The following is a 17,345-nucleotide window of genomic DNA, read 5'->3' as shown; positions in this document are numbered from 1 at the left end:
ACTATGAAAACAGTATATTTATAGTCAACATGTACCTCATGGCAAAGTACATTTATGCAGCACTAAGAACTTTATATGCACATTCTCAAGCTACATTTTAAATATTAAACATTTAAATCTCAATTACTGATTACTATAAACTGTACAGCTCATCTCACATGTACTTATGCAGTGTTAAATTTAGATAAAGCTATGTATGACAATCAGCTATACCTCAGTCTTATTTTAGAGACTGCCAAAATAATTTAAGTATTTTAATTGTGCAAATGGATTTAAATACGATGAACCAAGTAAACAGTTTTTTATTAGGTATAACATAATGCCACATTTTTGCCTATAAAGATATAAATTTCAATCGTAATCCCATCCAAATGAAACTTTAGTAATATACTGAAATATACTACAGACGTGAAGTGGAAACCTTGATATTTTATTGTAATTTACATGATTATTGTATTATATTTCTATTGAATTGTTTGCCTAACAGTCCAACCTCCCCCACACACACACAACAGAATCATGAACTTACCTTAAAACAATTTACTTGTAGCTACAATTAACATGCATGTACTGTATTTACCCATATCTGCAACAGGTCTTCAATGTGATGCAACAGGCATATTAGTACAAAGTATGTAAACAAAGTCCTGACCTGCAATTTCATGTTAAGTATAGACACTCAAAGAGAAATCACTAAAGCTGAGCTGTGCACCACAACTCAAGATAGCCCAATTAAAGAGTTAACTAAAACATACAGTAAAGACAACAACTATCTGCAGATGGTTCACTAAAGTTGACAGATATTATTGTAGTAGGTTAAATATGCAGATGCACATCAAAGGCACATTATAAACTGTTGTTCAGTTAAACTGAGGGAATGAAATGAAAGGAGTGCTGGGTATATGAAGGACATTTTATTGCATGGTTTGTTACATTATAATCCAAAACAGATCAAAATGCAACTGAGACTGATCTAGAACTGGACCATTTCATAGACACACCTTTTGCAGCAAACGATCACCAGGTTTCCATTGACTGACTGATCCAATCCAAATCAATATTTGCAGCATAAAATCAACTGGGGATGCTTCTTCTTACAACTGCTCTATCATTTTGACTCTTTACCTGTTGTCTCTCTTCTTTTTAACACACAAATGCTGATGCTGCTGGCCTACATTAATTGATACTCCACTGCAATGATGATGGTACGCAATTCTATGTGAAAAAAATCACTGCTAAAAGTAAATGCTGGTAGTAACAGAGATGATTCCTTGACAATTTTTTTACGTTTTATATGCCACATACATTGACACCCCTTTTGCAGATCAGCTAAAGTGTCTTCCAATTTGGATTAGACTGGTCAATGCAACAGACAATGACACTGAAAATGAGAACTTCTTGATATATTGTCCCCTGAAAACAGTTTATAGAGAAGAATTTAAATCGATGAGGGCTCCCAGATACTTGAATTTGGGAATTATTTGGGGCTGCAATTAATGAATATAATTGACTAAAAATGTGTGTATTTTCTTAATTGAATATTCTAAAATTGTATTTTCTTAATCGAACAGTTCTCCCTGCCACTCTACCACATTATGAACCAGCATTTTATGATGCTCTGTACAATTTCTGATTACATTAAACATGGAGACAGCTGCACCCCATTCAGGGGAAGAAGGTTCTCCCAAATATCAGGCAAATTTATCCTCTGTGTGGGAGTATTTCACCCAAAAAATCTGAGAAAGTGGTTGTTCATTGTGTGGTGTTCCACAATAGAACTAGCTCAGTGCATGAACACCTGAACAGGAAACATATTGGCTACGAGTACAGTACAGGACAAGACAACAATGACACAAGTATCCCACTTACACTTACTTAGCTCTTTGACAATACAGTAGTTCTTTTAAGTGTTGTGAAAGTGAGTATCTTGAGAAATTCATGCTAGGGGCTAGCATTAGGATGAAAATTATACCCACTATATTTCTTGGAACTGAACAGATAAATTGCCTGCTAAATGCATTTGTCAGTTACCACCATTACTTGAGTGCACTAAAGTAAAATAATATTTCAGCACAAAGACTAGCTAAATACAATAGACTAGTCTGTTAAATTAAGATTCATTTTCACCCTTTGCTGGCCCTGGCATAAATATCTGGCAACTTGTAACTGTTTAACTGACATTTCATGGATCCGAAAGAAAACTACTTATCAGCGGTGGTCAAAACTGAACAGCAATAACATCCTATACAGTGCTCTCCATAATATTTGGAACAAAGACACATTTGCCCTTGATTTACCCCTCTGCTTCACAGTTTAAAATTACTCTATAATCATGTCTGAATTGTTTGATTTGTACATTCCAAACTTTCGTTTAAGGGTATTTGCATACATTTATGTCTCACCATGTAGAAATGACAAAATGTTTTCTACATTCCCTAACCCCTCTCCCCCGCCCCATTTCAGGGCACTACAATGTTTGAGACAATTGGCGTCACAGGTATTTGTGATTATTCAGATGTGCTTCACTGATCCATTAGTGCAGGAATAAGATTTCTAGGCTTACTTCTACCATCTTTGCCATTGGTCTACATAAAGGACAAGAGCTGTGCCAATAAGAGTCAAAGAAGCTTTTATGACGCTGAACACCAAAAACAAAACCATTAGAAGTAAACCATAGAATTACTTAAATCAACTGTCTGGAATATCATTAAGAAGAAAGAATGTACCGGTGAGTTTGGTAATCACAAAGGGACTGGTAGGCCCAAGAAAGAACTATACTGCTGATGATAAAAGAATCCTCACTATGGTAAAGAAAAAGCCCCAAACGCCTGTGTGACAGATCAGAAACAGTCTCTGACTTATGCACATCTGCCTCCTGAAGACTATTTACAGAAGACTTCATGAACAGAAATACAGACGCAACACTGCTAGATGTAAACCACTAGTTAGCCACAAAGTTAGGATGGCCAGATTACAGTATGTGAAAAGTACTTCATATAGCCTGCAGAATTATGGAACAAGGAAGGCTTTGTGGACAGAGGAGATAAAGATGAACCTGTACGAGAGTGATGGCAAGAGCAAAGTGTGCAGATGAAAAGGAACTAAACTAGATAAAAACATACCACCTCATCTGTTAAACGTGGAGGTTGGGGATGTAATGTCTTGAGTATGTATGACTGCTACAAGTACTGGCAAACTTATCTTCACTGATGATGGAACTTCTGATGGCAGTTGCACAATGAATTCTGAGGGGTACACTATAGAAACATCTCAGATGTTCAAGTACCAGTAAACAAGATAATGATCTCCAACAATCTACTTAAGTAACACAATAGTTTTTCAAAGCTAACAAATGGACAATTCTTGAATGCCCAAGCCAGCCACTGGATTTAAATCAAACTGAGCGTGCCTTCTATATGTTTAAGAGAAAACTTAAGGGGACAAGCACCCAAAACAGGCAGAAGAGGATGGATGCATTAGAGGCTTGGCAAAGCATGAGCAAAGAAGATACGGTGATGTCTATGAATTGCATCCATGTGAGATGCAACAAACTACTAAATATGAATGCTTTAATATACCTACCATTGCTATGTCCCAAAAATTATGGTGCCCTGAAATTGGGGGACCATGGATAAAAAGTGTTGCAATTTCTACATGGTCTGACAAAAATATATGCAAATCCCCTCATATGACAGACTGCAATGTGCACTTTAATCACATCTGAATTGCTTGATTTGTAAATTTAAACTGTGGAACATAGGAGTAGATCAAGGACAAATGTAGTTTGTCCCAAACTATATGGAAGGCACTGTATAAACATAGGTCAACTTTATAAAGTTATTTTTAGGTATTTTCTCCAATCATTAAATTGCAAATAAATCACATTTAATAAGCGAAAAGGCTGATTCAGAAAGATGTATTTTTTTAAACTCGGCACAGTTTATCCAAACTGAAAGAGTTTGCGGCACAGCAGCTTCTGTCCACTCTTGGAAAGCTACTGCTGGGAAGTTGGCTTTTTTGAAGAGAGTTTCTAAGCAGTTTAAAGTACAAACATGCACAGTGTCAGCTTTGCAAAACCCTGGTTTTAATGTTCAAAAAAAAAAAAGGTATAAAAATAAGCAGGTCTTAGCTAAATTGGTTCTGGGCTTTACATACATTTAAATCGTTGGAAAGGACTGCCCTGGAAGTGCAACTTATGAATTATACAGATAGCCGTCTACAAAGTGTTGTTGCACAGTTTAAAGGTTTTCTGCCATTTCTTCTCTTGACCTTCTGTGTTTGAGACAGTATTATTATTTTTTTTTAAGCAGAAGTGAATTAAATTACGTGTTGTACAGAACCCTCTGCACATGATTTTGATAGACTACAACATGATTTCAGCTGGTATAATTTATACTTTAAAAACATAATTTAAGATGCTTTATGCCAAATATGCCTAACAACTAAATTCATGCTGTCTACAAATAACACATCTTAATTTCAGACGGATTCTTTTGAAAATACTTGTGAAATGAGTCAGAATGGACCCATTGTAACACCGAAATCTAAAAGAACCCAAAAGCCTAAACACCCATATCTGGTCTTGTTTCAGGTTGGACTGCTGACACCAAGTTATGTTAAGTCTATTATTAAATTAAAAATATGTTTTACTTTTAGGCATTTTTGACTTAATTTTATTGATAACAGTGTTGTCTTGTTTGTTTGCTGGTTGGAGCTATTCTAGTTGTGTTTTTTCATATCCTGATGTTTTCAAATTCTATATCAGTTTATTCAATAAATATTTAAATACAGTACAAATTCATATGTCTGAATTATTGAGACAAATTATTCAATAATCATTTACAAAATAAGCATTTGTGGCAGCACTATAATTATTTCAACATCGTCTCCATAACCAAGTGCAGTGACCAAACATATTTCTGTTTACAAAAGTCTAATATCATTTCTGAAGACTTTTCACAAAGCGAAATGGCACCATTCTATTTCAGTACCTCTTCTACTTGACTTACACAATGGCCTCAGCAGTATGCATTCATTTTTGTTAGCTGCCCACTACTCAAAACAAACTCATATAGCAATATTGCAACTTATGGCTTAACACTCATATTATGCAATTAATTGAAATTTTTATGACAATCGCTGGTAATAAAATCTAATGAAAAGTACAAAAATAGTCACCTGATACATCAGGCTGGTAAAGAAAAAATGTTAATATTAGACACCCATACTGTATCACCATTAACAGGCAATACCCCTTTACAACCAATTACATCTATGGAGTTACTTAATTTTATCCATGAATTATTATTCACTCCTATATTTAATTTGCCTGTTATAGATTTTATCCATTTCTTTCTTGAGCTTGTGCATGGTGAGACTCTCCCTTATTATTTAAAATTCTGATTAAACAAGCCAAGGACATGGTGCAGTGGCAGGCAATATAAAGAGATGAAAACAGAGGTCATTAAGGGGTTGTGTAGGCATTGTGCAATTAGTGGCAGAATTAACAGGTAGCGTCAATAAGCAGTGGCTGGAAAATCCCCATTTACAGAAAGAACAGCTACAGATGCAAAAAGAAAAAAATATTGTTATATCTGGAAAGACTTTTTTCCACAGTGGCTTGCCATGTGTAAAATAATCTGGTGATAACGAGTTAAAGTGAAGTGAGTCTGTTGCTCAACATCAAAGTCCCATACAGTTAATTGAGCAAAAAGACTTTTCTTTGGTTTAGGTGGGTAGGCATTGTTCTTCTTTCAAAACACAAGTATACATTATGTTCTGGAATAGAAGTGACCAAGACCTCTTTAATTTCCAGTTGTTTGCTTTTCGGATGTACATGCCATGTCTATCCTATCACTCTGATGTTACTGGATTGCATCCATCGATTCCATTTTTCACATATCTGACATAGACTGGATTTGGTCTGAACATGTATAAACAACATGGTACCCCATTTTCTGTGATCAGAAACAGGCAGCTTTTGTATAGTGAAATTGTAAATGTGACTTGTCTTTTATTTTTTTGGCAGACTAAGCACACGCTGCACTGCAAACAGAAAGCAGCTCTACAATGCATATGTCACATTTGTGCAACATGCAACAGGTTAAAGCAAAAGAGAGGCATGGAAAGATTCGACTGCACAGATATTAAAATGTCTAATTTGAACTCATAAAAGTAATGAAAATGATGCAGTTCCACTGCTCTTGGCTCCTGTTTTGTTCCCATATTCTTCTCAGAATAAAAGTACAGAAATTGGTAGAAAATGCTGAGGCACGTATTGCCATTGCCCTCCTTCAGCTAATCAACATACTTAAACGAACTTTGCTTCAAAAAAAAAGTAGAAACCTCAAGAGCATCCAATAGAAAAGAAAGAAAATGTATATGGAGATCAAAGTTTATGGCTTATCTGCATCACTATGTTACAGCGGGGCAGGGTAAACATTTCATATAAGCAGGATGTGTAAGTCAATATTCCAGCCACATCTAGACCATGTAATTACAAAAAGTACAGACATTGGGGATTGAAACCAGGTAGGGTAAATGCAGCATAACAAACCTGATAGGTGTCTTTTAACATGAACCAACCCTATTTTTTTATAGGAAAGCACAAGCTGCACTGCAAGGAGAGAGCAGCACCACGATGTATACATTTTTTCTGTGTACCAGGATCCATGCCAAATGCTACTGCATTAAAACCAGTATACAGTACCAGTAAAACGGCATTTACCCACATCTGTCTATAAGCAAGCATGACTAGCAAATTCCCCAACATACTTCAACAGCTTACATCAGTACACAGAGGTTTTATCTTGGACTTGTTATAAGTTGTGAGAGGCTGACAGGGCAAAATAACGCCAAGATTTAAATTACTTACTTGTTCAGTGGTTGCACGTCTTTGCAGCACAGCACATATGTTTATATCAACACTAAAATGAATCAAATGAGATAAGTCTGAATCTGTTCTAACTTAGAAAAACGTCATTTAATCTGTATCATGCATGTTCACAATTCTGCTCTAACTGAATGAAATCTGTAGTCTGTAATGTACATGAAATTAAGGGGTAAAAATCAGCATTGTACTGGAATAATACATAAGCAAACACACCATTATTTATACAGTATAAAAAGAGGAAAAAACTTCAATGGAAACTAATATGGAAATCTAATACTACTGTATACTGGAAAAAGTCTACTTCAGAATACTTGACTGTATGTTAGTCCTGTATGTGTAGGTGTGAGTGTGAGTGTATGTAAAATTGGGCCCTGTCATGGACTGTCACTTTGAGAATTCCTAATAGATGCGGTTTTATTAACATGTTGTTAAACATAAAAAAAACCTCAGTAAAACCGAGATATCCAGTAATTTCTATTTTAGCACTATTAATCAATTGAACGAAATACGAATGACAACTTGCGTAGAGCCTACAAATTAATGTGAAGCAAGGAGTTTAAAAGAACAATCGCGTATTACTTATAGTAATAGGCCAGAAGCATAAACTGGTTTAGATTTCTGTCAACCGACATTAAGAATTTGTAGCAAACTCTTTTACGATTGTACAGATTAAAAAAGGGTTCTTGACTGTAGTCACCAAAAAACTTTAATACATGTGCCATTTTTCACTTACGCGATTTGTTCGCCGAAGGTGGGATTTTTCAATATTAGCAAATAAAAACCTCTGCGTTAAACTTTCTCTTCTTAGTGTAATCCACCAGTTGCTGAAATCAGCTATGCTTGTCAAAAGATTAAAGTAAACCTATTCAGTTTGACACCAGTAGTTTGGAGTTTCCTCCTGCCCGCTCCACTATGACGTTTTACCGGCTAAACACAACTCCAATATCGTTGCTGCACGGCCTACGTTGCACATGCCAGTCATTTAGAAATCTGTACTATTTACTCACGCTGTGCATGGCATAGGTATTAAACATTAATAAAAATATATAATACTCACATTAAATCCGGTCTGTGCTTGTGTATGATAGCACAGAAAGCCATCCCGTCTCTGAATGAAGAGGTCATATTTTTAATTTCGACGTCCGGATAATTTTCACATTGGATCCGACACCAGTCTTGAAGAGCCTTAAGTGAGCCCATTTTACACCGGAATAAATTTTAAAAGGTATAATCCTTTATGAAGAATGTTCTCCAATTGAAAAAGTACAAAAAGAAAATAAAAATCTCCACACCCGCCTATAACAACATGTCCTGGTGTAGTGAGGTGTGTCACCTACTCTCCAAAAAGTTAAAAATGAACGCGGTTGAAAACATGTATGCCAACTATCCAATGGATAAAGCCTTTCAAAGTATCAACGAAATAAGAAAAAGCACTGCACAGCAACCCAGATGTTCCAAAGCAACTGACCAACCGGGGTGCGGAAAAGATACCAAGTTACTACCGAGAAACAAAGCTTTGCTTTCTTCGTACCACACTTAAAACACAAGAGATCAGAGGTTTATCGTTTGGATATCCTGTTGTTTGTTATTAGTAACAATGCAAAAGGTCGCTTGTTTATTTCTTCGACTGAATGCAGCGGTGAAATCAAACAGTCTCCTCTTCTCAGCTGGTAACACCTCCAAAGGTAGAGCAGGGCGCTGCACTCAAAGTTTTCCACAACATGAGGGACAAGTGAGTTTCTTTTCAGTGTTCACTTATGTCGTGTTAGTCCTTAAGATGATAAATCTTCCTTTAAAAGTTCGTGTAAAAAACAACAATACATGTCCACTTTAAACCTTCACCGCTGGTGCTGGTGCTGTCGCTCCTGCCTTCGTGCCCTCGTTGACCGCATCGCATCACAGCGCAGCTGTCGGCTGGAATCCTCTGAAGACAGACGCTTACTGGTTCAGACAGGAGCAGAGGCGGCTGGGTATTTTTAGTATCGACCTGAATAATAAGAAGAAAAAAAAATCCTTCAAAATGGTTTGTCATTCCTCCCAGTGTCGCGTTGTTTCCAAATATGGGTGTCAAAACAAAAAAGAGGTGAGGAATAAAGACGAGCAGGATTGAGGTTTGAACTTGCCTTCCCAAAATATAAAAAAATAAAAAAAATAAATCCTGCCGTGAATCAGCGGATTGCATCAAAATCGTTACACAACTTTAACATCAATAAAACAAAAAGTGTAATACATTTACAGCATGTGTGTATGTGTATACTAAATTTTAGGTTTATTTTCATATTTTATTATGTTGTTTATATTATAATTTTAATGTTATTCATAATTGATTTGTTATATCATGCAGTGCAAAAGAGTTATAAAATACAAAATCTAATAATATACGTACGTTTTATATACAGTTATAACAGTCAAAACTTTGGATGCACCTAGAAATTTTCTTGTTTTTGATAGAGATTAATAACTTTTTTTTTAATTAAGCTACCATTAAACTGATTTTAAAATACAGCCAAGACATTACTAGCGTTGTTAATGGCTTGCAATTACTGCTTTTGAATTTATTATTTACATGTCTGCAAAGCCCCATTTTCAACAGTTAAGAGTCTAACATAGATAAATGCTATATTTATAGATCCTGTGACAATCAATTTGATTATGGGGGCCCACTGTGGCTTCATGGTTTGGTTTCACCCAGATTCATAATCAGTGGCAACAACTGATCAGTTGTTGCCACTGATTATGAATCTGGGTGAAACCAAACCATGAAGCCACAGTGGGCCCCCATAATCAACTGATAACACTGATCTTATTTAATTAGCTGTTTTTTCCCCTCTTATTCTACACTCAGAAAAGCACAACAGCATGATTTTTACATTTATAAGACATTTAGACATATTTCTATTTTTGCTATAGATTTAAAAGGTAAACATTCTCTTATTGATTTCATTATATATTACCACAGGAGTCTAATTAAAAATAGAAGCTGGTTGGAACAAAAACCTGCAGCCACAGTGTTACTCAGGATTGAGTTTGAGAACTCCTGGATTAGATGATCTACAGACAGAGAGATGAGGCATGTCTAGTAACAGATAAAGGTAGCAATTTTAAGGTGAGAGAGAATGACTCCACTACTTGGAATTATTTTCAGGGTCAGATCAACTATGAAACTAATGAAGCTTAAGCAACTTTAGTCCACGTTTCTTAAAAATTGTGGGTGTCTACTGTATGAGAATGGGTTTTCAAAAATATTTGTATTACTAATATAGTGTAATTAGGTAAAAAAAACAGTTACAATAAAAAGGGTTATTAAAGTATCAAGTAGGCTAGCTGTAAACCAAAAAATAATTCAAATTAAGGATGTTTCGTTCTAAATATATTTAATATAAAATAATTCTAAATAATTTAAAACACTATTCACATTTATGACAGAAATGAAAAAGTATTAAAGTTTTTATGCCTATCACAAGCTGTGAAACAGAAAGGAATTTTTCAAAGGTATCATTTGTAAAGAACAAACTTCGGTATATCATGACTAAAGAGAGTTTAAATTCTTTATGTCTCTAGAAAACGGCACTGCAAGGAAGCTCTCTGACAAAACCGTATATGAATGTGTAGTCAGGAAAAACAGAAAAAATAGTTTTTTTTTGTAAAACATTCTTCATGTAGTATGCATTCTATAAGTATTCTTATAGGCCCCCATAATAGTTCAAGCTTCAGGGCCTCATAATGTAGGTAAACCACTGATTAGTCCAGGATCTAAACAGAGCATATGCCAAATTACACATTGCTTAAACACTGGAACCTCTTTTTTATTAGAGATGACAGGGCTGGAAAATTATATATACATTTTTTAATTTTCCTATCCAGTACAGTACATTTGGAAACATATTAGTGTAGGCAAATAAAGCAGCCTATAAAAATTAAACAAGTTGCTTAAGAATTAGCAACTCACAGTCTATCCTATGACAGAAACAAGAAAAAGGAGGATGCCCTGTACTAACACTCTCAAATCATGAAACATTATTCTTGAGGAATAGTTCATAAGTATGCATATTTCCACCAAATTAACAATTACAAATGATAATATTTTAAAGCCAAAGGTGCAGCAGCTTAATAACTTTGCAAAATGAAAGTTCAGAGTTACTATAAAAAAATCAAGCAACTTAACAACAAGTAATTAAATTATCCAGTCAAAAGAAAAGAATTGCTTTTATCAAACTGAGGGTTAGTGCAGCTTCATTAGCAAAAGGTATTCTCTATAGCAGTGGTTCCCAAACTCGGTCCTGGGGACCCCATAGGCCTGCAAGTGAAAACTTTCACTTATTAGAACTCAAACTAAATAAACATGAACAACATTTATTTCTATAGCACATTTTCTTACAAATGATGTAGCTCTAAGTGCTTTACAAGATATCAAAGAAGTAATTACATGCAAAGAATAAAACATTAAAATTAGATAAGAAAAATAATGCATACATAGGTTACAAAAATAAATAATGCACACTTACATAAAGATATAAAAATTAAGATCCATAAGAGTCCATAAATATATGTTTTTTAAGTCTGTAAATGACGGTCCAGTGACAAGGTAAATTGGCCAAAAAAAAAAAAAACCTTAAAAAGTCCAGTTAAGATGGAGAAAAAAAAAATCTGTAGGGGTTTCACGCCAAAAGACTGCACAGCCCCCTCTGGGCTTTCTACCTAATGTGAATGCTCTTAAGTATGAAAGTATGACTGAGCACACATGTATTGCTCAAGCTACAGCCACTGGGTTTCTACATGTTACAAGGATGATTAAGTAGCAAAGAATTAAGCCTAACTTTAATCACAGTACAAACGTAAGGAAGGAACAGCTATGCGGGTACCCTTGTTTAAGACTATTTAGCTTTTACTATACTATCTCTCACCACACATTTCATCAGGACTAACATAGTAGAAAGAACCTATAGAAGTGAAACGTCTTGTCTTGTCCTTTTAATTTAAGGAAAGATGTGGCAACTACTTTTAAATACAGCGCTTTCTCTTTGTTTTAATGAGTGAGTGTGAGATAGATAGATAGATAGATAGATAGATAGATAGATAGATAGATAGATAGATAGATAGATAGATAGATAGATATTATTTTAGTGTAGTTGTAGTCTTACAGTTGTATTCCATCTGACCTACAGTTAGAAATTATTTAAACACTTCATAGAAAACATGAAGCCTGATTGTTTTTTTATTGTTGCAATATATCATGAAGCCATTTTTCACTCTGTTTAGCTAATTAAAATGGTGCAATAGCTAATGTAGTGTTTTACTAGGTAAACACACGCACACGATCAATGACACAGCAATGCTATGCCACCATGCTGGTCTAAAAGCATTCAATAGTTCAAAATAAAAAGAGAGAGAGAAAAATAAAACAAAAACCTCAGAATATAAAACAGAAAGTAACGAAACTTGATTAAAAAAAAACAAATTTGTTCAGTAGAATGTAGAAAGGAGATATTTAGAATTGTATGCTTAATATCAAGAGAAATATTAACAAAACATTTAAAATGCCACTGCATGAGTCTGCCTCATCCATGTATTTTCAGGCACTAGCAACACCCAAATAGTCCTCCATCCTCCTATTAATAAATAAGAAAGCCATTGTGCCACCTTAAACTCAGTATAGAACTTATCAGATATTAACATCTGAATGGATTTGAATTTACTGCCAGGCAATGTAGTTCCTAGGAATTTCCTCTGGTGTTACAATACTAAAATTTTACAATATACTGTACAGTACAAGAAACTACCCCAACAGTCATTTTAAGATAAAAACACAGTTTTTATTTATTTATCACATTTTTCAGTCCTGTTTCAATATTAAACCAAAGTAATAAAGCCCACATCCTGAGGGTCCTTTCATTCCACCCTTAAACTCAGTCTATCCTACAGATAATCAAACAAAGCATTTCAATTTTGCAGACTGATTGTGCCACGTGATCCTTTTTTTTCCTAACCCTCTCTTGACCCTGAACTCTGCTGACCACCTAACAGTTTGCAAACTTCTCAGACACAGCTCACTTCATTGAGGAGAGCCATTTTCCTCACCAGGCACTTTGAACTGTAACTGGAGCCACTATGTCAGTTGCAAATATATCACCAACAATACCCTTCTATCTGAATCCTCTGGTAAGTATAGATGTTTAAAAATCTTAACTACAGCATTCCTCGTAGGAAGTGTTCATCCATTTACGTAGGTGAAACAGAGAGAGATGACTAACAGACTATTTCAAGGAGCATGTTCAAGCCTTTTTAATCAAATGCCTTACAAAGTCTATTGTAGAAAACTCCACATCCTTTGATCATAGCCATACTGATCTTCTCTGTTTTTGTCCTTTCAAAGGGCTTCAAAAATGCTTTTCAAAGAAAAAAATAAGAGGCTAAGCTCATCTCAGATATTTCTTTTTACTTTTTCCTTCATCTTTCTAATGACAGCTTCTCGTTTCATTAATCCTGGCTTTGTTCCATCTTATCTTCCATATGTTATCTGCTCTTTCCTTTTCAGATGCACACATAATGAAGACTATATGCTGATATGTTGTCTTTAACTTTCTTTCGTTTTCAGTATGAAAATAACCTTTAACCATTTTTTTCTAAAGGTATAAATGTGCATAAACATATATGAGTAGACTCTGGCTAAATTAAATGTGTGTATTTTTCACATGTTCCGAAACACATAACAAATACCCGAAACATTCATACAACATTCAGCTTCCTCAGGTAGCTTGCATCATGTGCTAACATAGCACATCACTCAGCTACTCGATATATTTCCACTGATAGCAATCACGGCCAATCATTATAATACACTTCCTATACAGTACATTGTAAATAGTAATTTATTTGTCGATTATTGCAAAACATGATCTTTAACAGGTTGGTTAGTAATAAAAAGTCCTACATTAGCACATTTAAGCATGATATGGAAAAAATCGAAACACAGAATACCTAACACCACCTCTATTCAGTGCATTTAATTGGCCAGTTCAAGAAACAGACGGAAACCCAGTGCTTTGCAAATAGAAAATGTAAGGAAATACACCTTGATCCCATTAACTTTTTTCCCATTAAGGTACCAACAGCAAGCAAACAACGGAAAAGGTGAATGTAATTATTTGTAGTGCATGTAGCACGGTATTTTGTAAATTTAACAATTGCTAGTGACTGTTACTTGTAGTCTGCACGGCGACGTTTCCCTAGTAAAGCGGGTTAGTAAAATAGATGCCGAATACAGTACTCCCAGAACTTAAATAACTTCGGGAATTTTAGGTGCACGATGAATGCCATCTAGTGGACAGAATAACTTTTACTTTTTGAGATTTTCAGACCTGCTCAGTTCAGTTCACAGTCATGGTAGGATGCTGGAGGTTAACCCTTCAATATTATGTGCAAACCTGGAACTAACCGCTTCCAACCTAGAACTAACTCCACTAATCGGGCACTGCAGGATCGCATGTCTGATGAAATGTAGGAGGAAGAAAACAGGAGGCATTTGCGGTCATATTGAACATCCTCACTTAAATTTGCATTTATCTTTTAATTAGGTTAAAGTACATATTTTGAGCTATACACAAAGCAAACGATTTCTTCACATAACGAGTCACAACGCAGTATTTCGCACCATAATGTAAGAAGGATTTTATGTACAGTATTAACACGACGGAGGCGCGTCTCCGGCTAGTTTCTAACAACAGCGTACACAAGGCTCCACCCATGACGTGACGCCTCTCGCGAGAGTTCGGTGGAATCGCTGGTGTATGTGTGTGTGCGCGCGCGTTTGTGTGTTTGCGTATGTGACATATTCCCGCAAGATGGCGGCGCCCCCGGAAGATGAGAGTTTGGAGTCGCGTATCAGTGAGTGCGACCTGGGGTTTGGAGGCAGGATAGCTTTCTGGGGTTGCCGGCTGTACTTGAAGGGTACTACAGTTAACGTGTGGGGGAGTGGCGACAAGAGGCGCATTTCTAGTTTGGCTATTATGGACAGCATTGGATCAAGACTGGGGGAGGTGGCAGAGTAAAAAGAAAGAGACCTGGTGCATTTTGGCTCTCCAGCTGTAATATTAAACCTTGCAGTGTTCTGTATACTTTTTTGTTTTTATTTCTGATGCTGTTGTGCTAACCGTGCGGAACCATAAGTTTAATACCAAGATCGGATAGTTGATGTTCCTGCTTAACCTGTGATTTGACAGCTTTGCGTCTTAGTGTTAATCTTCATGCAAAATGTTTCTCTGCACCAATAATTCATGACTGCCGTTTTAAACAATTGTTATCACATATTACTTGGACAATAATATGTTTTTGGCACAATAATATGTTTTTGGCTTGACCTTTACTTTCTGACACGTGTTATGGCCTCCCATTGCAAAACCTGTCAGGTGTGGGCATCAATAGAGAGGGGCGTTAACTTCAAGGAAATCGTGCATTTCTTTCTAAAAAGCTGCTAAAGTATTAAATCAACCTGCAATACCGTGTATTACAGGCATTCATTCCACCTCCTACTAGTCATTTCTCTTGATTTCAGTAAGGAAATTAGTTACTATCAGCGAAGGAACTCCAAATGGTTCGTTGCACTTTTATTTTCTGGTTTAGTAGATGTTGATCCTCAAAATAGTGATTAAAAAGGCTTCCATTACAGGTAATTTGGAGTACATCACATTTTAGTTATGCATATACTTATTCTATAACAAATAATTTTGTAGGTTTCCATTTGGTGTGGGATTTGAAACATTAGTATTGTCCAAAATCTTAATTAGTCTTGAAGATTTGATTGTTAATCACTATCATTGTAATAACTTGAATCATACTTTAAAATGACCAACTATAAGCCTATCTCGATTGCATTGTGTTAGGTTTTTCAAAAAAAAGTATAAGTAAAAAATAATAATACAGCAGGGGTGTTTTTTAAAAAAATCTGTAATTTATGTTTTAAGGAATACTCAACCCCTTTTTACAGTATATGTTATGGTATGTAGTTTGGAGTGATCAAAGGTGAAAGAAGTACTGAAATACTAGAAATAGAAATCTACTCAAATAGAAGTATGACTACATAGACAATAATTAACTGAAGTAAAAGTGACATGGATAATGACTAAAAAAAAGTAGACTTGGAGGAAATTACGCAAGTAAAACTGCAGTTTATTTACTTTAGAAAAAAATGAATTTGTATACATTAGAAAATATCTTAAAAAATGAATACTGTGCATTGGAAAGTTTTAACAGAATATACCTAGCAATAAGATAAAGTGTATAGTAAATGGTGTACTGTACTTTATATGGCTTTTAAACTGAAGGTCTGCCATCAGTATTATGGGAAAACATCTTTCCTGTTCATTTTGTGTGCCTAGTTTTTCAGAAGTATCTATTCATAATATTTTTGTAAAAACTACATGCACTTTGCAGATTTTCAGTATATGAATGGATAGCAGACATGGATTATGCCACGAGTTAGGTTAGAACTTTTCTTTTTTCCATGCACGTTTGCCACATCATTTGCTGTCATCCAGAGTTGGTCACTATTAGGTCCACTTAAGTCAGAATTTGTGTGAAGCATTTTCTCCATGAAAAAATGAGATTAAAAACTTTTCTTGACTTTCACTTCTAACTGTAGGTTTCAAGTGACACATAAGATACATTTGCGGTTGGAGCATTCTTTTAAAAATCAACTGTTAACTGTAAAAAGTGTTAATTTTCGTGTTACAATTGACATGAAAAAAAATCCTGTGGCTTTGTTGCAGTTTACGACCCATTAATACATAATGAAGAGGATGAGTTTTATCCAGTCATGATGGGAATGCACAAAGCATCAGAGGAACTTGTGGAAAGTTCAGCGGAATGTAACAAGTGATTGATTCTTGGGGCTTCTTGCTTCTCTGCTTTCTTTCCAGTTATAAATCAGCCTCAAGTGGTTTTGTCAGCTGTAGTTGGCAAGAGATTCCTAATTTGTAATGTGAAAGATTACTTAATTTTAGTGTAAAATGCTTGCAAAACACATTATTTTAATATTAAACTCCTTTATTGTAACACTGTGAAGACCAAAATTAACTCAAATGCTTAGATTAAATGTGGACAGAACATTTAGTATAGGAAGCAATACTGTTTGTGAGGTCCTTTCTTGTAAACAAGTGGCACACCTTGAGCGCTAGCACTGCTGCAGGGATTCATAATACTGTATGTCAGCGGTTCTCAAACTGTGGGACGCGAAGTAACAAAAAGGGGGGTGCGAATGTTGCCATATGTGGCGTAATTTCGCTATATGTAGGAAAATTTTAAACTTGTAACGGTGTATCGGCAGCAAAAAATATAGGAATAAATTTTATTCGGGTTTCAAAAAACGTTAGAGGGGCTCGATTAAAACTGTTATGAAAACTTGGGTCGCAAATACTTAAAGGTTGAGAAATGCTGCTGTATTTATACGTTGTGCTCA

At 35.3% G+C, this 17,345-nt stretch overlaps 2 protein-coding genes across 4 annotated transcripts in view; one reads left to right on the top strand and one right to left on the bottom strand.

Moving 5' to 3' along the window:
• Positions 1 to 8,807, bottom strand: part of micall1a (MICAL-like 1a) — a 73,281-nt gene extending 64,474 nt beyond the window's left edge. For all 3 annotated transcript variants that reach the window (XR_007936456.1, XM_028815278.2, XM_028815279.2), the window contains exon 1: positions 7,950 to 8,807. Coding sequence is in view for 2 of the 3 variants with exons in the window: in XM_028815278.2 (XP_028671111.2) it covers positions 7,950 to 8,092 (143 nt within the window). In the remaining variant the exon portion in view is untranslated. The remainder of the gene's footprint in view (positions 1 to 7,949) is intronic.
• Positions 8,808 to 14,676: 5,869 nt separating this feature from the next.
• gga1 (golgi-associated, gamma adaptin ear containing, ARF binding protein 1) overlaps positions 14,677 to 17,345 on the top strand; it is a 73,089-nt gene continuing 70,420 nt past the window's right edge. Inside the window, exon 1 of the mRNA XM_028815277.2 lies at positions 14,677 to 14,776. Within this exon, the coding sequence (XP_028671110.2) occupies positions 14,680 to 14,776 (97 nt within the window). The 5' untranslated portion in view covers positions 14,677 to 14,679. The remainder of the gene's footprint in view (positions 14,777 to 17,345) is intronic.

This window comes from Erpetoichthys calabaricus, chromosome 12, assembly GCF_900747795.2.
Source record: "Erpetoichthys calabaricus chromosome 12, fErpCal1.3, whole genome shotgun sequence".
Taxonomy (NCBI): Eukaryota; Metazoa; Chordata; class Cladistia; order Polypteriformes; family Polypteridae; genus Erpetoichthys; species Erpetoichthys calabaricus.
The sequence above is the reverse complement of the archived record's forward strand: the minus strand, read 5'-3'. Positions and strand labels throughout refer to the sequence as shown.